Genomic DNA, 21,239 nt, shown 5'->3' on the forward strand with positions numbered 1-21,239 from the left:
AGAGGGCTAGGAACCAAATTAGGTGTGCAAGTTAATCTCTCATCTCTGATAGAGAGATGCGTGGAAGAAGGAGAAACTCCTCTCAAAACCTCTTTAGTCCCTGAGAAGAGGAAAGTGAGGGAGGAATTCCACACAAATGAGTTAATTTCTACCTCTAATCCTCTCAAAAGTCTCTCAAGAGGTGCAGCAAGAGGAGATGTAATGGGAAGAAGGAATAACCTTGAGGAACAAGAGGAAGAGCCATAACCAAGACAACAGCCAGATAAAAGAAATCTGAGTCCAGGGCAGAAATGGAATTTGAGAAAGCGTCTCAGACAAGACTCTCCCTAGTTCTCATGAAGATACAGGGAGGGAGGGGCGGAAACACATTCAGACTTGCAAGATTCTGTTATTATAACCTTATAATGAAAGTAGTATTAACTTGAGTGACTTTGGCTTCCTAGGCTGGTCTACCTTGGAGGGCTGAGAGGAGTTTGTTAGGGGTGTCGTTCTGGGCTCTTTGCAGAAAATTGTACCAGGTAGAATCCAAGGTAGACATAGCTGCTGGACTTCAGTTCCCATCAGGATGAAATATGATGTAGTCAGTGAGTAACTACCTCTCCACTTTCATCATGTCTAAAAGACATTGAGGCATCCGACTAGGGAGAGAACATAGATTTCCAGAAAGACTGAATTTGAGGAGATCATTGCTATTAGTATATGTGTGCAAGAGAAAGGAGAATAGGATGAATCCAAGGCAGAGTGGGGAGTGTCCCTCTAGCTGCAAACATAGGGATCATCAGCTTCTGTCTGAGCCGTGTTTGGAGAATCCAAACTAAAACGAAAACATTGTTAATGGATCTGAATTTGAAGTACCAGTTCCAATAGTTGGTAACGGGCCCCCTTGTTATTTCACCACGGCATGCCCCAGGATTAGCTTTATGCTTCAATATCAATATTTTTGGTAAGGTAGTTATTGTGGCCATTTGAAAATGACTCCTTTAAAGCTGCAAGCAAATAAGAAGAAAACAAAGAAAAGCAGCGTAGGAGTGATTTCTTCAACAATCATCACCTTGCGCATTGAGTATCTTTGTTTTTCCTAATAGGAGAGATTTGGCGGAAGCTCCTGCAGTTTCCATGATTCCTCCATTAGACTGGCGTTCTTCTCCCTGTTACGTGAAAGGAGAAAGCAGGCAGGATGACTTAACAGGCAGAACAAGAGAAACCCTCCAGAGTCGTGCTCCTTGCTCCATCCTCACAGCGTTACATTATGCATTCAGGATTCAGGGAGAAGGGGAACCTGAAAGTAACCGTTAGGTTAAGTCCAAACCTCTTGACAACACATACCTCACTTTTTCTTCAGTGACTTCTCCATAATGTATGTCAAGACAGCAGCAACTTTTTCAAAAGAGAGTGAAATCGCAGGATAAAGTATTCCAGTGTGAATTTCTTCTTTTTCTTTACTGATTTGTTGCTGCTGCTGTTGGCTTTGTAAGCACTCTACGGTTTCCTTCAACCCAAGGTGGGATATCAGCTCTGTGAACGCATAAAGAACATGGAGGGAGAAAGCAAGGGAGAACTGACTTGCTACAGATATATTCTCAGTGTCTCCTTACCAGTTCTTCCTACTTAGCACAGGGGCGGGTGCCTTAACCCCATCAGTTTGCTCCACTCCATATACTATAGCCACCACTGATCCTGCTTTTTTAGCAGCCTGGATCACAAATTCCCTGGAGGACTCAGCTTTGGGAGATAATAGATCACTGCACTCACAGAACAAATGTAACCTGGTTCCCAGATTAAGCCGTTTCCTAATTGTGCATTAAATCATCAGCTTAACAGGCTAGGTTTGTACAGCACTTTACGTCTCTCTCACAGACACACAAACCTAACAATCTAGCTAACACCAACCAAGATTGGCCTTTGCATGAATGAAGTTGTCAGGTCCTTGGCTGACCTGTGTAAGTGTATTGTCGTGAAGGCAAAAGCCTGCGTGTGTATGCCCATGTGCGTTTTCAATTGCATTTTAACTGTGGCAGTTTCAGACTGCCTCTTCTATTATGATGTATGCTGTCCCAAATCTCTAAATTGGGCAGCATAAAAATCAGTTAAATAATAAATTAAATGCAGTGTAAATTGTTTAGAAACATGGCAGGATGACTCCAGAAAAATTTAGAGTTGGGAGGAAGAGGAAGAAAAGAAAGAAAGAAAAAAAATAATGTTCTGTTTACCACACAGGGCTGTTGTGAGAATAAAGCAGAGAGAGAGGGAAAGGAGAAGGTTGATGCTGTTGCTCAGAAGCAGAACATGTGATGTTCATGCAAAGCATCTTTAACTGATTTTTAAAACTAGAAAGTCTTCGGAGTGCTCCATGTCTGATGCTTGCTTCTGATCAAGTTAAGTTAGTCCATGAGATGGATCACAACCATGATACAAGTACAGCTGAGAAAAGTTTTATATCCATAAAGTTGGCTGTTGGTTGGCACAGGGCTACCATAACTAGACTGCAAATGCCCAGAAGAGCACCAAGTGGTGGAGAAGACCTCTAGTGCCTTCCTGGATTTTTGCCCTAGTGGTTGAAGTATTGGAGTGCAACTGAGGAAAGACTCAAAGGTGAAGAGTCCTTCCATCATGGGTGTTATGGGGATGACTCTGTGATACCTTAATCTCTCACACTACTCTGTGTCACAGGATGATAAATTATGAGTCACGGCTTCAGTGCTGCAAGGCAATTTTGATGTTCTTGCTTATAAGTTCACTTGAGAACACGAGTAACATTTCTTTCCTCTTCTGCTGGCTGATTCTCTCCGTGGGGATCACCAGTGTGCCAGATCCTTCCCAAAGGGGTGGTTGGCGTCCTGGGTCCATCATCAAGCCCTGCTTCCAGCTCGATCATCAGCAATATCTGTGGGGAAAAAGAGGTGAGTGGCATGAATTTTGCTCCTAGTGTAAAACTGCAGACATTGTGCTTTTAAAATGCTCAGGTATACAACACAGAACTTGCTGTCTACCTAGAAATTCCCAAGATCAATGACTTTCTTTCCAGATATCCTTAATCTCTCTCTCTCTTTCTCTCTCTCTCTCTCACACACACAATGGCAGGATTTTAGCCCCCTTTTTTCCTTTGCATTTTAAAATGCTTTTCTAGGTAATCCATTTTAATCAACTTGCACGTCTGTTTTCATCTGGTTTTCATTTAGTTCCCTCTCAAAATGGATGGAAATTACCCTATCTCTGGGGAGGTTATTGCTGAATCTCACAGTACAGTCTTGTCACCCCAAAATGATTTGAGGGGTCATTTACAGCCAATAAGCCAGGGATGCTCACCTCTGAATGGAGAAATATCTACCTCCACTGAAAAACTTGGAGAACTTTCTGCTAATCAAAGTTCTAGGGAAAAAACAGAGCTATTTAATTCCTCCCTCTAAAGCACTCTTGTGATTTTGGACAGTTTTGACTCCCACTTTTGACATGATCCTCTGAAGATAAAGTGGGAGGATGTTCAGCCCTGAGTGTAGATTTTCACTCTTTGACGCAAGTAAATCTGATATCTCGGTATGTGGTATTTAAGCATTACCCCGGTTCCACCCCTTTGTTTGAAGTTTTAACCTCAGATCCATGTGATACATTTCCAGATGGTGCTCTTGATTTAATATTTCATAAGCCTGGTGGTGCCTTGAGCTGATCCATGTCTGCTCCCAGGAACAGGACCAACCTCTCATAATTCATCTGCTTCAATCCTGCTAGAATCTTCCTGTCAGCTAGCAGTCTTTCGAGCTGGTCTCTTACTGCCAAGTTTGGGGGGTGATTGATAGTCAACAAGTCAATAGCAAGCATTTCAAATGAATTGTAGTTATTTGTTGCCTTGTTGAATGCATGAGTCAGGCATGAGTTCTAGTCGCAGGAAGTTTTTGAGTGATGTCTCAAATGCAAGCCTGGCCAAATTCAGACTGGGTAGCGCAGATGGTGGAGAGTCCCCAGAATAGTGCAGGAGGTAAGCCCAGAAGTCAATGCTCTGCTTTATGTTTTCTTTTTGTTTTGCTGATTTGGGTTTCGATGCAACTTTCTGTCCCTTATGGCAGACTCAAAGATCTAAGAAGCCCCAACGGTGTCCACCAAAGATCTTCAAATGTGAAATTGCAGGTTGCATCTGTGTATGTGCTGAGAAAATTGTTTCATACAAGATTGAAAAGTAAGCCCATTAACCATATAGTTTAATTCAGTCCAAATTAAATGACAGGGGGTTTGTTTTTGGCCTTGTGCTGCCCAATCATTTTTGGGATGCAGCTTTTGGCTCCAGAAAATGTTGAGCACCTCCATTTTGGGCTGCAAGAACGTTCCCCAATCTGTCCCCTCTCTTCTTTGTTCAAATCCTTATCCTGTTTGGTGTCTTTTTATCTTCTTCATCATCTTTGGCGACCACTGTCTTCTTAGTAACTCTGTATCAAGATAAGTAATGAAGTATGGATTCACAGAGAATAAAGGTTTGCATCATAGGCAGCCAGACTGGGAAATATCTAAGGGCGAGATATTGGTGAATTCCAGGCAACGTAGAGAGCATTAGAGCTAAACCAGGAATGGCAATATTGTGCCTTCTGGGCCACAGGTGGCCCAAACCTATTTTTACAGGCTGGCACCTCCAGCATTCAGTGGCAAAAGGATGGCTGATGATACAATTTCCCATTTTTTTACAGGAGAAAGTAAAACAAATGTAGTGTCCTGATGAATTACTTGGGGGGGGGGGAGTATACAAACTTTAAAACTGTCATAGCCATTTGCATGCACGATAATATTGCCACTTCACCCAATCTACCCACCCACCTGCTGACCAAGTCCAAATAAATGAGTGCAAACTGAACTGGTAACTCTCAAGGGCCATTACAGCAGTTTATTGGCTTCAGGTGGCCCATTTTCTCCCGCATCCCTGCTGCCAGAAGCAATGGCCCATTGGCCTTCCAGTCAATCCTAGTTCCTGTCTTTCCTCTGCCAACTCTACTTCTATTGCCCACAGTGGGTTAGTTTCCTGGCTCAAGCTCAGATTGAGAACATCCTTCAGGGTCAGATTCCCACCATTAGCAGTTCGTGCTGATATTCATCCTGATTAACACCATCACATCCCATTGATCTTAGCTTTTTTTTTACTTGTTTCATCTCAAGAGTTCTTACTTTTTTGCCAGCTGGCAAGCAAGTTCTTATGGTCCTGGAAAGGATGTATCCAGATAGTTTGGTTTTGCCATCTTGGTGGCTCCTCCAGAATCTTGTACAGTGGTTTCAAAACTGATGAATTTGTGCAATCAGGAGAGTATTTCAAGGGGAAAAAATCCAGTAAGGACACCGGAGCTAAGAGGAAGACTAAATAAAGGATCCAGATGGTCGAGAGGTTAGAAGAAGACCACAGCAATGTCCTTGTCTGGCATCCATGCACTTGATTAAAATGCACAGGCTTATTTACGTCTGACAAAATTCCCCAAAACTGTTTTTTTTTTTTTTTGCTTAAGGAGAATTGGGACGGGAGCAGAATGTCATGTCCTGTCAAAGTGTAAGACAGTGTATTAAGAAATTTGACACACCCTATTGTCTTAAAAAGTGACACTGGCATTTTGCTTCACAGCACTGGCTTTTGATATCCATGATCTCTGATTTTGTGAGTGTATTTTGCGATACCCCTCCCAGTGTGTATTTTTTATATTTTAGGAAAAATTAATCATTCTGTCCACCAGTTCTTTCTTCTATATATGTCCGCACTGTTAACTGTGTCCTACATTTTATTTACCCGAGGAAGTTAGCACTAGTTCATGGAGTCTTAATGCCATAAAAATTTGTTAGCTTGAAAAGGCTCTAAGAATTATTGCTGGATCTCCCTTTTTTATCTGGAGGACCTCCGTGTGAAGGATTGCCAACAGAACCTGCCCTGCATTGTCCTGCAAAAACCTTTGCAGGACCAGAGAGAATCAGGACAAATCATCTCCCTGAGCCAGGCAGAAAAGCAAGATGACAATTTGTCAAAATGTGTAAGAGCTGTACAAGGCAAAGGAACTTGAAGCACGAATTGTGCCATGTCAGTTGAGGCTGCAGGGCTGAGCTGCATTGACCCCAAGCATCTCTTGCATCACAGCTCTTCTACCCAAGTGGTGACATTGGCTGCAGTGCTCAGATTCCATCCAGCATTGCTGAGCGAGCAACAGATCCATTCTGTAAATGCCCCAACTCCTCTCACTGAAGGCTGTTACCTGGAGGACTACAGTGTTTCCTGCTCCTGGCTTTCTCAAGCTTGAGCTGAGGGCTTTGCAGCAAAATCGAGGCAAATTGTTCTTTGACTTTCTGATTTCCAAGCAAACTGCTTAGACCTTCAGTACAGCTAGCTAACCCACTTCCCCCAAGATGAACAACATTGCAGACCTGGGTGAGTTGCTTTGGGATGTCCCAGGAACAGAGGGAAAGAGGAATTGATGTTCCTCCTAATGAAGAATTACCAGATGTTTCTCTCTGAAGTTTCTTTTAAGCCATGCACTTTGCAAAAACAAAACAATGCAGACTATTGCCCTCTTCCTGCCCAGCCCCAAAGTTCCTGATCTCTGTCATTTTCTCATATCTCCTTTCTGCAGGGTTCCATAACATCACATCCCAAGATGCATGCAACATTTTTTTTAAAAATTGCTGCAGTGTCCTTTGCTCACAGCATAGTGTTGCAGTGCTTGCCAAGGAATTGGAAGACTCTCCTTCCTTTACACTGATTAATGAGCTATTGCATTAATATTAATATCATTAATAATATAATACTAATGATTTTAAATTAGCTCTACAAATGCGCCATCACGTAAAACCTGCTGGCCAAATGTAATTATTTGTGATGACATTTTTGAAACAAGTAATTGTGAAAAGATGTCAAGCAAACCTACTAGATCCTGCAAGATGGGCCTGAATTTTGCATTATGGATCTGTCATGCAATGTGAAATGACTGGGAGATGTTTCAGCTGGGAGATTTGATTTGAAGGCATTTGGGCCAAAGCTCTGAATGGAACCACAGTTCTGAGTTGAACTGACAATTCAGATCTATTTGTCAAAAGAAATTTCTCCAAGTCAATTCAGCAATTTGGGAGGGCTTTCCCACAAGCAGAGCCCCTTTTCTTTTCAGACCGACTCAGAAAATCAAATCAGACCAATTCAATATTTCAAATCAGAGCATCAATTCAGATTTGATTGTCTAAATATATTTGAACGATCAGAACAGTGATCTAAGTTGAATCAATGATTTGCACTGAATCAGAGCCGATCTGCACTTCCTTGCAATCCCCTATTGAAATTCTGTATTTGGTTATTCATTTTTTTGTTACCCGCTGCAATCAACAGGCTCTCAGCATGTTACAATCATGCCATTAAAACAGCCATGCTACAGTACAAACTCATAAAAAAGCATAAAAAATTAAAACTGTAAAATAAGTATAGTGGAAACAATCAACCAAATAACGAAGACAAAAGATGGTATCATTTAAGAATCAAAAGCCCTCTCACAAAATTCTTTTTAAAGACATTTTCTAAACTCTAACATGATGAAGGAGCTGACTGAAATTCAGGAGCCAGAGTTTCATAATCCTGGTGTCACAATGGAAAAGCAGTATCTGTGGGCCTTCATTTTCCTTTGCTCACAACTATAAGCAGATTCTCCTGGAAGCTGCCCATTAGGCAGGTCAGAATAAAGGTGGTCAAGGTTTAAGCCAGCCCCAAGCCATGGATGGCTTTAAAGGTCAAAAACAGCAGCTTAAATTGCACTCAGAAGCTGATAGGAAATTAGTGCCATGCCTGAAGGACTGGTGTACCTGCCAATAGTTTGGCCACTGCATTGTGGACTAATTGGAGCTTCCGTGTGGCCTTTAACGTTTATAAGATACGATGACTCATGGAATCACAGGAATATAAGAATCCTGAGGAGTTATTTATCCAACCTTTTGCTTGATGCAGGATCTGCTAAAGCATTTCAGACAGATGGCTATCCAGCTTTTGTTTGAAGACCTTCATTTCTTAGGAACCGGTTCTGCTGGATAACATATCTTGCCTTTTTCTTGTCTGTTTTCTCCAAATACTCTGCTTCTCTCTTCCCCTTTCAGGTTCCTCATTTCAAGGTTGCTCCGGAAGAGTTCCTCAAGCTCCAGTTCCAGAGATTCACCACCTTGAACCTCCATCCCAGCAACACTGACATCAGTGTGGCTGTTGCTGGGATCCTGAATTTCTTCAACTGCACCACTGCCTGCCTCATCTGTGCCAAAGCTGAATGTAAGAACGGTCATATAGGCCACCCAGCATTAAACATTTAGCTTTTGATTCCCTGAGCATTTTGTATCAGTTGTCATGAGAATACGCGTGGCATCTTCTCTGATGGAAGGCCAAGTGATAGCAGAAAAAGTGAGAGAACCAAACACAAATCAAGGAGGCCAACTGACCATCAGTTCTGACCATGGACATGCAGAGCTTGCATTCACACAGCAAGCCAATTAAAGACCTGGTTGTCTCATTCCCATAGCAAGTTAAACTTAGCTGTCTTAGTTGTTTTTAATGGATTGGTATGTTGTGTAAACCCAACTGTCAGACTTTCAAGGAAGGCCGCACCAGAAAACCAGGCTTTGGGGGCATGTTGTTATTACTGTCTCTTCAAACTTTCTCCAAGGTCATTCTGTGACTGTCTACACCACGCCACTTTGCTCTCTTATAATTCAGTGTATTGCATGCATGAAGCCATAAAATGGATTAATTCAATAACCAAGTATATTATATGAACTCAGAGTGTGACTACCACAAATTTGCCTAGTGACTTTACATGGATGTGAAACTGGGTTTCTAACTACTTGCCACCTGCTACTGTCCAGATCTTTTTACTATAACCCTTGATGGTTATGATTATGTATTTTAGTCCCAAATTTCTCTAATGGATGGGCGGCCTGGTCTTCCTGCAGAACTCTGCCTACTTTTTCCTGACCTAGGTCACCAGTCATCTGCTGAGCTTTGAGAATCAGATAGCTCTTTCTTCCCTGCTAATGGCAGTAGAGAATCAATTACATTTAGGAGGACAATTGGAAAGGAGGGAGCAGGTCCCTCCCTTGTTCCACTGACCCTGCATAAGGTTCCTGCTACTCTATAGCCTTTAGCAACAAGAAAGACACAATCTTGCCCATCCTTGATCTATATTTTCTCCACCTGAAAGCACTCATTGCAGTTCACTGTCAATAATGTGCTTTCTTAGACATTGTCTTAAACATGAAGAGCAAAATCAGGAAGGCAAGGTCATCAAGCCATTGGGGAACATTTCAACCTTCTCTATGCCTCAGCAGCAGTGAAGCCTTCAGTGTCTGTGTTCCTATATATACACCACACACATACCTTAACCCACTTGTATCCTTGTGTAAACCCAAGGTATGGCACACTAGAGCAGTGGAACGTGCTTGCCGGGGAGTAACACAGATGCTTGGTGCTTAATTTTTTTTTCTGCTTCATTTTATCTTTTGTTTAACTGGATAGGACAGCTCAGAAACCAGATTGCTTTTAAAATAGCATGGCACCCACCATTAACTGAGTCAGGTTGATTGCTTTAATCAGGTGCGACTGGATGAGCTGACTGCCAGCTGGAGTGGAGTGGGGAAGAGGGCTTAAGGATAAACTGACATTAAACTACAAGCCTAAATTATGGACAGCATTGGATAAGGAAGAAAAGGAACCTTTTCCATTGCTTTTCATATCTTATCCCCTTGAATTCATTCTCAAATCAAGATGCATCGGTGTAGAATGAGCATTGGATCTAACCAGCAAATATTTATCTTTTTCCTTGTGACTTAAATTCTCTTTGTCTAACCTGAATAAGATTGAATGGATAGAAGGCTGGTGTGCTCTTATTTAAAAGATAGAAGCGGAAGTACACTTGTGGTACAAGACGTTTTGCTTTTTATCTTTTTATTTAAAACACAGCAACTTTCCTATTGATTGATTCGAACTTTTCCATATGCATTCATCTTGCTAGTCTTCCTAGTCCTTAATCAAGTTCAGGAGCTGTTTTGCTGTTTCCCAAAACAGCACAAGTAGATTCTGGTGATAGCAGTGAAACCAACTGAGTAACCATTGCTGGAGATCTTGTAGACAATTCCAGGTTCCAAGACCACTTACTGGCAATGAGAACATGAGAATAGCCTGTTAGAACATGGTTCTGCCCATTTTGCCAGCATTCCATCTCACACGGTAGTCCCTACCAGATGCATCTAAGAAGCCCACCATATTTATTCCAAACCTTTCTTCCCTGCATTTACAACCTGCCTGTTTCTAGTTTGCTCAGACAGTGTGGGCCCTTCCATGTGATTCTCCCGAAACCCACTAAGGAAGATTAGATTTGGTGTTTGCAATGGGCTTTAGTAAAAGAGACTCGGAAAGACTGATGGAGGGTAGAACCATCAACAACATCTAAATCAGCCTTTCATGTTTCAAGACTCTATTGCTGAATACCAAAAAAGCAGAAATGCTATTTACTCTACATCAGGGTTCCTCAACCTTGGCAACTTTAAGACAGGTGGACTTCAACTCCCAGAATTCCCCAGCCAGCTGGCTGGGGAATTCTGGGAGTTGAAGTCCACCTGTCTTAAAGTTGCCAAGGTTGAGGAACCCTGCTCTACATCATTTTTATCATCCCTAGGGGATATTGAGTTGGCTCTTTCTTAGACTAGAACCTTCTTCATGGGTTAGAACTCTTATTATAGATAATCAGAGTACAATGACTAGCAGTGTTTAAAAAGGAGATGAGTGAGATAGTAGCCATGAAGACCCAGGAGAAATTTCAGCTGCTTAGACAGGCGATAATTTCCCATCTCCCTAGTATACGCAAGAGTGGGGTCTAATTTTATTTGGAGTGCGGGAATGGAGAATAGAAATCAAATTAGAAAAGGTCAAAGGGGGGGAACTTCCAACCTTCCGTTGGTCCCAATCAGCATAAAAACTGTTGGCTCTCCCCCTCCATTTATTACTGCGTGCATGGACAGCTTTTGCTAGCAGATCCAGCTAGCCGCTAATTGCTGCCAACAAAAATAAGGGCCATAAACAAGGTCAGGAGACAAATCTGGAGAGAGACGATGGGAGAGAAGCAAGTTTTAGTGGGCGAAGTCTGAGAAAGATTGAGATACTGGGAGTAGCTTGAAAAGGAGGAGAAACTCCCCTGCCTCTCAAAATTGAGCCGATTTCAATTGTTTCAGAAGAGGAGTTCAGCTCATTTATAAGGGAAGTCAGAGTTTTACATTTTTCAAACATCTGTTTGACCTTTTTGAAAAAAAAAATCAGAGCCAAATGGAACCCTGTACAGCTGCTCTCGGCATGCGCTGTCTTCCCAGCAGTAAATACCTCTCATCTCCAGTGGCGGGAATCACAAAAGCTTGCTGGTTGCACAAGGTGTCCCTAAAAGAAACATTACTTTCTATCAAAGGCTAAAGGGGAGATATGTGAAAAGTGGGTGGTTTTAAACCTACCCACTTGAATGGGGCTGAGCACTGTTTTGACAGCTTAAGTGATGCTTAAGTGACAAGGCGTCCTCTTGTGTAGTGTTAAATCCCACCTCTAGTAAAATAAATTCTCTTTGCTATTGCCGTGAGATTAATCCCCAGATGAGTTCACATCTGGGTACAAAGGGGAGATAAAGAACAATGTACCAATACAACATGAAGGGACTTGAGTAGGCAGGCTGGTAAACCGCCGGTTATGATTTTCCTCTTTCACATTTCTTCGCTATAGTGCACTCTTGAGTTACCTTCTGTGAGTGACTTAAATGGTTGTGCAGGCAGGGGAAATCTGAACCTTTGACTTTATTTTGTTGTGCCTCTGAGTATCGGCTCTGTGCATTTACAGGCTGGCTGTACAGCCAGAAATGATACTTAAGCTAACGTCTAGACATAACCAGGCCGGCCCTACCGTTGGATGATAAAAGGGTCGGTCTCAGCACAGGGGTCGTAACAGGGGAGGGGGCCATCTTGTCCTTCCCATCAAGCAGTAGAATGACTTGGAAACGTGGATGCACCCCCATCAGTTTATATAATGTATTAGACAGATCCTGGCTCCATCTAGAGACATATGGCACGAGAGAAACAGGGGAAAGGAAAGATAAATGGAGGCCGGGCTTGGTACGAGGAACAGCATGTGCTTATTGCAGTTAAAATCTGTTCATTATTTTGTCTTAAGGGAGCATTGCTGTTTCAGATGAACAGTGCCCAGATCACCATTCTCAAATTCTGTTCTGCTTTGGAAGACCATCACAATCCAGTAAAGCAGGCTTCCTTAATCTTGATGTGCTCTGACTGTACAGATCTCAACTCCCAGAATTTTTAGCAGGGGCCACGCTGGGTAGGGACTCCTAAAAAGTATCCATGTTGGAGAAGGATTGGAGCTTTTTAGCAGCAGAGTAGGCAGGCCTCTCTGGAAAGAGCTCCCCAAATGAGGATTCCAAGCCAGTACTTCTAATTACGAATGTTCAAACAGGATCAGGTTCAGAAGGGCAACCCAATCAGACAAGGCAAGGCAGAGGGGAAAAGGTTGAATGCAATAAAGCTAGCAAGACATAATTATTTCATATGCTGGGAGAAAGATAGTCTATAGGTGAGGAAATTGTCATGGATAGGTCAATCTCTGGTCATGTCTGGATGATATACTGCCTCAACCTCACAAAGGCATGAAAAGGCAATCGTTGCAGCGCTGAAGATGTTTTCTTCAGTGAAGTGGTTTCTTAATATCTCTTGAAGGAAGAAGTTCCCTCAGATATGGCTCATGGTCTGACCAACAGTCAGCTCCTGTCTACTGAAAGGTCAGTGCCACAGATTTTGGAGGTGCCAGGCTGGCCAGTTTGCTTTATATTCTGAAGACAAAGCTGCCTGTATTTCTTTGGGATGGGATATTACCGTTGTGACTGAGTGAAAGATGGAAGAACCCAGAATACACAGGATATAATCAAATTAAAATGAATACCTGAGGATGATAAGCTCTTTGGATTTTGAGGCCTGCAACTTGCCTTCTGGATCCTCCCGGGTTTATGAAATCCACCAGCAACAGGACCGCTTTTAGTGAATGACCTGATTCCTGGGTTGTACATCTTTTGTGAATTTCACCACTGTGGTTTATGAACCATGCTGTGTGATCCTAACCATTCCTTCTGCTTTCAGTGATCTAATGCTTAGTTTCTAATTAAAGAAATCCCATTTTTGCAATGGAGGATTGTCATTTTCCCCTCCTAGATAGTTTACAAATAAAAATAACCTAAATTAAATGGAAGATTTCCTCCAAAGCTGCAAAATTTTATTTCATGGCTGAAAGCTTTATATCTATGGATTAATATGATTGATTATAGATTCATTTATTACTGAATAAAAATTGTAGACTTTAGTCAGATATCATTAATTCTCATTACAGTTGTACCATATGAAAAGTGGCCCAGGGAAGGAGGAGAAGAAATAGAAGATCATTTTTTAAAAAAAAAAAAAAGCCTTCTAAGTTATTACCTTCATTAAATATTCCTAGAATGTCACCTGTAGCAAATTGTTGTAATTTTAATTCGAATCAGTTAAAAGCAAGGCAGTTCATCAGCAAAATACATGGCTTTCAGAGCAATCGATTCAAAGGGAGACATGCCTTTCTTTCAGGGAGTTCCCTGTCTTTGAATGTTATGGGTGTAAAGACTTTATGCCCAATTCTGCATGGATTTCTTACTGTGTCAGAGCATAGATGTCAATTAAACCAGAAGACAAGCTCTCGCACATTATGAAACATCCTTCTATTATACTGGATACCTTAAGCAATAAAAGTCTGGGATAGCCTGCATCTCTTAGGCCAGTGATTCTTAAATGGTTTGACCCAATTACCCCTTTTCCCAGTCTCAAATAATGTCATTAACGCCCCCCCCCCGGCCCCCAAAAAAGAACAGACTGTTTTACACAGGCATCTCAGCAGTCCCAAACTGGATCCTCAGCTCACAAACAAGCAGTTACAAATTGCTCCCATTACCCCCAGGATACACCCCAATGACCTCCTTGGGCGTAATTCCCCCCAGTTTAAGAACCCTTGTCTTAGGCTGATAGCTTGAGCTGCATTGTATAACAGTCAAAAATTCGGTTTGTTATGAAAAACATGACATGATTTGTTGCAATAGTCTGAACATTGGCACAGAGACTGGACTTGGTAACTTGGGTGCAATTTCAGAAAAAGACCAATAAAATACCTGAGAAACAAGAATTATAAAACTTGTCCAGGTTATCTTTCTTGGTTCATACTGAGATAAGCAGTAGAACAGAGGAAAAAATGGGCATGACTCATTGCTCTCCCTCTCTGATAGATTTTCCAATCTGATACCTTCCCAGGTATGTAGGGGCAGCATTTCCCAAAGTTCCCCACACATCTGGAGAGCACCTGGTTGGGGAAGGCTACTCTGTGGGATTAAAAGAGATGTGACTTGGTAGAGGAAGATATAAATAAACAAAGCCTGCTATGTTTTGCTACCTAACCTCTGCAGGTAAATTTAAACCAGTGTTTCTCAACCTTGGGAACTTTAAGATGTGTGGACTTCAATTCCCAGAATTCCCCAGCCAACCATGCTGGCTGAGGAATTCTGGGAATTGAAGTCCACACATCTTAAAGTTCCCAAGGTTGAGAAACACTGATTTAAACTTTGGAGCCAGACCCTAGCTGAACTTGTTGATCATAAAAAAGCTAAGCAGGGTTAGAGTTGGTTAGTAACTGGATGGGAGGCCACCAAGGAAACTCCAGGTCTGCAGGCAAGACTAAGAAGTGATAAAATCAATGTCTTGGAACAAAGTACAATAGTGGTATTTCTGTACTGTTGCCAAGAAAGTACATAGCTTTATTTATACAGTATAGCCCATAGGTATCAAGATCTACTTGAAGGAGCAACTCATAATAGAAGCGGGTTGGTGAGTGATTCTTACAAAATGCTGCAGTCCCAAACTTTCACAGATACAGATCTCTGTGGATAGAAAAAATAGTCATGCTCTTGAACTTTGGTAGCTGGAGAAGACTTCTGAGAACATCATGGACAGTCAAGAAAACAGATAATTGAACAAATCAACCCAGAGTTCTCACTCAAGGCACAAATGATCAGGCTCAAATTATCCTACTTCAGACACATTAAGGGAAGACCTAGTTCTCTGGAGAAGGCTCTCATGCTGGGAAGGGCGGAAGGAAAGAGAAGAAGAGGATGACCAGCAGGAATGTAGATGGACAATTACAGCAGTGATGGGTGCGCTGCTAGAAGACCTGAAGGACCAGGTTAGGGACAGATCCTCATGGAGGAAGTCTATCCATGTGGTCGCTAACACTGACTTGATGGCTTATAATAAGTCAATCAGGCCTCTGCACCAGTCAATATTGTACCTGTTGAATTTTTTCACAATGAGTTGACAAGTGAACAGTAGTCATGCCAGGAAAAGAAACTGGCAACCTTCATCCAAGAAAGGACCCACTAAGGTGTGAACTGCCTTTCTGGTTATTTTCATTTAACTAAGGAAAAGATAGGGTAAGCTTGCAGATTCAAATCCTGCACTATATTTCCAGACTTTTTAACTGACCTAGACTAAATAATTTGGGTCTTGAGAGGCTGGTGATGGATGAAATCTAATAATACTTAATACTTAATCTGTGTTCCTCTCACCTACAGGCCTTCTAAACCTAGAGAAATTGCTCCGACAGTTCCTTATCTCTAAGGAGACTCTCTCAGTTCGGATGTTGGATGAAAGCTGGGATCCCACACCACTGCTAAAGGAGATCAGGGATGATAAAACAGCCACCATCATTGTGCACGCCAATGCTTCCATGTCCCACGTGATCCTTAAGAAGGTAAGAGTAGGTGATGATTCCTAGCTTCTCTACAAGTTTGGGATAGGATTTTCATGTTAGAATTTGGAACCTGGGTACAAGACGTTAAGCAATGGGCAGAAAGAAATACACCTCCTGACGTGCATACTTAGCTCAGAAAAAATTGTTGAGATAGTTCTCACTTTAAATGGATTTTAGAAAAGCATAGAATTCAGAGAGGCCAAGTCAGTTAGCTGAAAGGAAAATCCAAACACAAAGGCATGAACTTCCAGCTGTCCAAAAATAATTGAGCTTTCCAGTCTGAGAAAGTTATTGCGAGTATTCTGTTGTTCTACATCTGTGGTTATTTTCTCTGCCTGACTTTTTATTTTCTCCAAGTGTTTTGAAAAATTTATCATTTTCCTTCCTTTCCCCAAGATTAGTTATGAGAGTCAGAACATTGGGCCCTTCAGGCTTTGAAGTATTTGGCAGTGTTCCTGAACAGTCCATCAAAAAGAGAAACAAAATAAACAATTTATAAATGAGAGTTTAGATCCACTTCTTCATCAACACACATTGGCATGTCATTGGGCAGGGCTGATTGGGGGCGGTATTCAGTTCACACCCATGGGCCTGTGAGAGAAGGCAACTTTGACGCTGCCTAACCTGCTTGGTGCAAAAGGTGGAGATATTTCAGAACCTAAGATTTGAAGCAACGGACTTTGTAAATTGCAGCATAGGGTCTGAAACTGTTATGTGATGCGGTTTCAGAGACTTTTCTCTGTTAGCGTAAGGCTGAAAAATCTACGGTCTTGCAGCTCCTGCTAAAACTTCAACTAGAAATGGCTTCCAATCGGCATGACAAGGCTGAGAGATGCTGGGAGTTAGAATGCAACGATGTTGAAAGAGTCACTAGTCAACCAGCCTTGTGTCCTGGGCATTAGCAACCACGGTTATATTGTGTGAAATCCTCCTTGTCTCAAGCACCATGGCATTGAAAACAGTGGTGGTTGGTTGGCAATAAAAGGCATGCATTTAGTCCAAGCCCTGCTGGTGGGTTTCATGGCAATATCTAGCTGGCTGCTAACAACTGGATATACCACTGATCTGATCCCAGAAAGAATAGAGGTCTACACCATCAACCCATTGATTACCTGAGACTAAGAGGATTCTAGATTATTCAGGAATAATGCAGATGTTTAAAACCCTGCCTGATCAAGGTACAGACCTCCTTGGTTGTTTCATGCCAGCAATTTATTGCCAGAGCCCTGATTTGGGGGACGTTTTCTCCCAACAGAACTGTTTCCTCAGGTTGGACTCACCACCGAACATTCCAGAAAGCAGCATTTTTTGGAATCAGGCAACTGGTTCTTATTGTTCATTCACTGATTCATTGGATATAAAAGGCCATCCAACTCCATAAGTCTTAGGGTGGCCTACAACATTAAAAGATAGTAAAAAAAAAAAAACCAAACCATGTAGATCCAGAAAAAGCAATTCCTCAAAAGATGCGATTCTACAAGGGGCTCAGCACCTAACCTACCCCAGGGCCTTAGGGGGCAGACAATTTTCAAAAACTTCTTGAGCATTGTCAGGAGGGGACATGCAGATCTCTGGGACAATCCTGTGACAGAAAAGGTGCACTTCCTGACAGAAGGCATTGTTTAATCAAAGGGACCCAGAGCATGTCCCCTCTACCTGATTGTAAAGAATGGGCAGAAGCAATTAGGGGTAGGTGGTCCCTCAGATAACCAGGCCCTGTGCCATGAAGGGCTTTATAGGTGGTAGCCAGCACCTTGAATTGCACCCAGAAAGCAACCAGAAGCCATTGCAGCTTCCAGAATATTCTATTGAGCGCTGCTTTGACCAATGGCCAAACATATTTAAAAATTTTGCCCTAACCCTAAGGCACATGTATTTAAGTGCCCAACACAACAGGAAAGGCTTTTCTGGTAGGGTCAAGTTGAGTTCATCTGAGGCTGGTGCTTGTATTATTCCTTGTCATTATTCTCTAATGCACGGAATCCATGTTGCCCTGAAACACCACAAAAACACACCTCTAAGGATCATTCCTTAGAAGAGGAAGGAAAGTTTCCCCAAGAAAACTAAATGTGGGTGGCCACTTCTGTTATGTAGTTTAATGGTTGTGTCCCACAGAGTTCAGAGGTGAGCAGTGTGGCTTAGGGGAGGTAGAGGAAGATATGAAAATGTAGCCCTGCATTGACGATCCAGAGTCTCAGCTTTTGTACTGATGCAAAGTTGCCCCCCTGATTAGCCAGCCAGGTACAGAGGCATGTTTGTCTTGCATCCATGGAGTAAAGTCACCCGCTAATAAAAACTGCCTGGTTCTTGGGAGGGATCCTTGACAAGGAAAGCCATCTCCTAAGCACAGCACAGTACTGTTTTAATCACACAGCTCCCGGGGCGAGTGTCAGAGCTGTGCATGTGTGTGCACACTGAACTCAAAGGAGAGATTTGTTTGCAACCCCTTGATGGCTTGTGTTCAGGGTGGGAAATCAGAGCCAAGATATGGGGTTTCTCTGCTGCTCTGTGTCTCTGTCTCTCTCAGCTAAGTTAATAAAGGATTTGAATGAATCCGCTCAGTATTGAGGGCTATTCCTTTATCCTGTTGCCATAGTAATGTTGCACAATGCACAGCTACAGAACCAATGGAATTTTGGAGACTTGTTCCTCTTCCCCTTCCTTTCTTGGAGACATTCTCCTCTCGTGCCCAACATAAAAACATCAAAGATGGAAAGGGTTACATGGATTTTTCTTAAAACCAGGCTTCTTCGCTTGGCTCATTTAAGCTGGGAATGCTTACAGAAGACTGGGGAAAGAATAAAATCAAGCAATATAGTTCTGGCAGTTGTATGTCTCATCTTCTTAAACTGACAGTTCAACCAACTGGCATTCTGAGAGCTCCTCTGTGGGGAGGGCAGATGAGGCCAAGATAGGTGGCAAGGATTAAAGGTAGTTATTTGTGTGGCCCAGGGTTGGCCAGATGTGAAATCAGGACAGATGAACCTAATCCAGAGCTTTGGACCACAAGGCAGAATTCACCTCACCAGATAGTCAAGTAATCAGGAGAAGACTGTCTTCTCCTGACCTCCTTTCTAAAGCTGAATCCTTACTTTACCCCTTCCTTTTCAGCAGCAGCTCTTCTGGATAATTCTTCTTCCAGCCTGTTTCTGTCCCCTGTGGCATTTTCTTGTCATAACTTTGTGGTGCAGTTGCAGAACATACTGTATTTATCTTGGTTGATGAAATCACTCAGTTCCTGGACATGTACACTTAATTGAATCATTAACTGACCAAATGGGCTATAGTAGGTTCACCCAATCCCTCAACTCACAAAAAAATGTAACCGAATTTAACATTAATGAAGTTTAGCCTATTGCACAAACCACTAGGTCTTTGACTGGTCTTTATCGATGAGTTGGACAAAAAAAAGCCACTGTGAGACCACAAGAATTTAGGAGTCTTCTACTGGCCAAAATTGTTTCATAGCATAATATATTATTATAACCCCTGACTGGCAATTGTCTTGGGCCACCAGAAGATGGTCCTTCCGAGGATTATCAACATGCAAAAGATGCTTCACCATTGAGCTATGGTCTCTCCTCCAACAGCTATAGAACCAGCTCAGATGACAGTGTTCTCCTCATCTGGCCCACTACCTGCTAAGTAGCAAGAGGACACCTGATCTATCCTCCTATCTGAAATGCTTGTCCCATCTCCAATGTTTCTGCACACCTACACAGAGCTGGAAGATTCAGATGAGATCACTTGGATATACATCATATAGTTGGTTCCCTTTTAAAAAAAAAAATCCGATAATCAGATGTAAAAATTCAGCTTATGGCCATTGAAGTTTATAACTCTAGGCCATGAAGGCTCAGACTCATCAAAGTGAGGAATAGATAAAACTGTCGATTTCAGCTTCACTCAATTATTCCCCAACCTCAGTGCTAAATTTATTTCAAGCTACTTCCACGTCGGTTTCCAAATCTGGCAGTGAGAGAGAGCGAGACAGTGTCAGCATGACTATTTGTTTGTGTTTATTAATATATACATTTGTGTATGCACATTTCTTAGCATATTCACTATTTGGCCAATGGCTATTGCCTAATTCAACAAATTTACATTTTCCTGGTCCATAGTGTTTGGTGGGCAGTTTTTTCTTACTACGTCAGCCTGGAACTGGGCTCCAGTTCATATATAGGTCCAGGAGGTGCAGACTGGCTAATTTCAGATGAATAGAAATGCCTTCTCAATCTCCAGTCAGAGCTGGTGCAAGTAGAGCATATGCGTTGTGAAGTTTCTCTGTCTTCAGCATGGTCTCGCTTCCATTCTCCTCTTCCGGTGCTGTGCCAATCAGAGTGCCATGTTTCATCTTAGGACGCACTGCAGGACATTGCTTTCTGTGACCCCCAGCCGCTTCCCCGTGCTTTTCACTTGTCTTGTTGGGGGACTCTCTTTGATTTATGGAGCTCCAGCTGAACTCTGCTCGACAGTCCTGCCAACCTCAAAGCATGCTTCTGTCATTGCTTCTCAGTTCATACCCTCTCCCACATGGTTCAGAGATACACAGATGCCTCTTTCCCTGACAGACCCATCCTGGCTCCCACCTGCCAGCATGCTTGCATAAAGAAAGCCAGGGAAAATAATTGGTGGCCTTTCTTTGATGATCTGCCCTTGGAATCCAAAGGACCTGACTTCAAAGCTAGAAGCAGGAAGAACAGACGTGCCTGCCCATCCAAGCTGAAAAACAGGCACAGAACGGTGCCCAGGAGAGGAAAAGAAGCGACGTATGCAACAGGAGACCAAGTTGGCTCTCTGGGAATCTCTTTGTGCATTTCTTGGTGTCCCCTTTTTTTCACCCCCCTGTATTTGGGCTTACCTTTCAGCGGGGGTCCTGGGCAAACAGGGCATGACTCTTAGACAAATGCACCAGGAATGAAGTGTGTTTTCCCAGCAGGGCTCCGGATTACTCAAAGTCAACAGGCATAAGGCAAGCCTCAAAAAATGAGGCAAGCGAGCTCCTTGGTAACAGGCAGGCTCATGACGCGTTGTCTCTGACTTGCCTAAAATCAGGTGAAGAGCCTTTGCCTCTTCCTTAGAAGCATTTTCTTCCAGCCCAGAGATGCACAGCAAGAACTGAAAGGTAATTTAACATGCAATTAAGCCACAGAGGGGTTGCCCCTTTTTATGGCATAACAGGGGCAAGGTGAAAACATTACGTCTGCAATCCCAGGAACCAGGGGAAGCAACCTAGTTTCCACCATCTAGCCCTAGGCTACTTGGAGTATCAGGTAAAGACCAGCATTGGGACCTGAGCCTGCAAGGATATTAGCAACTAGTGTGGTTAGTGCCTGATCCATGTTCTATCTTGCTCAAAAACCAAGCAGCTGCCAGATAAGACTTCCAAGTTTCAGAGGGAGGC

The 21,239-nt window shown here is 42.6% G+C and overlaps 1 protein-coding gene across 1 annotated transcript in view; it reads left to right on the plus strand.

Moving 5' to 3' along the window:
• The window catches only part of GRIK4 (glutamate ionotropic receptor kainate type subunit 4), a 194,179-nt gene that overhangs the window by 87,862 nt on the left and 85,078 nt on the right, over positions 1-21,239 (plus strand). The window contains exons 4-6 of the mRNA XM_015891537.3: positions 2,803-2,900; positions 8,086-8,251; positions 15,657-15,835. Coding sequence (XP_015747023.1) covers positions 2,803-2,900; positions 8,086-8,251; positions 15,657-15,835 — 443 coding nt within the window. The remainder of the gene's footprint in view (positions 1-2,802; positions 2,901-8,085; positions 8,252-15,656; positions 15,836-21,239) is intronic.

This window comes from Python bivittatus, unplaced genomic scaffold, assembly GCF_059951505.1.
Source record: "Python bivittatus isolate LINGU-HERP-01145 unplaced genomic scaffold, Pbiv_v1 ctg000320_np1212, whole genome shotgun sequence".
NCBI classification, from domain to species: domain Eukaryota; kingdom Metazoa; phylum Chordata; class Lepidosauria; order Squamata; family Pythonidae; genus Python; species Python bivittatus.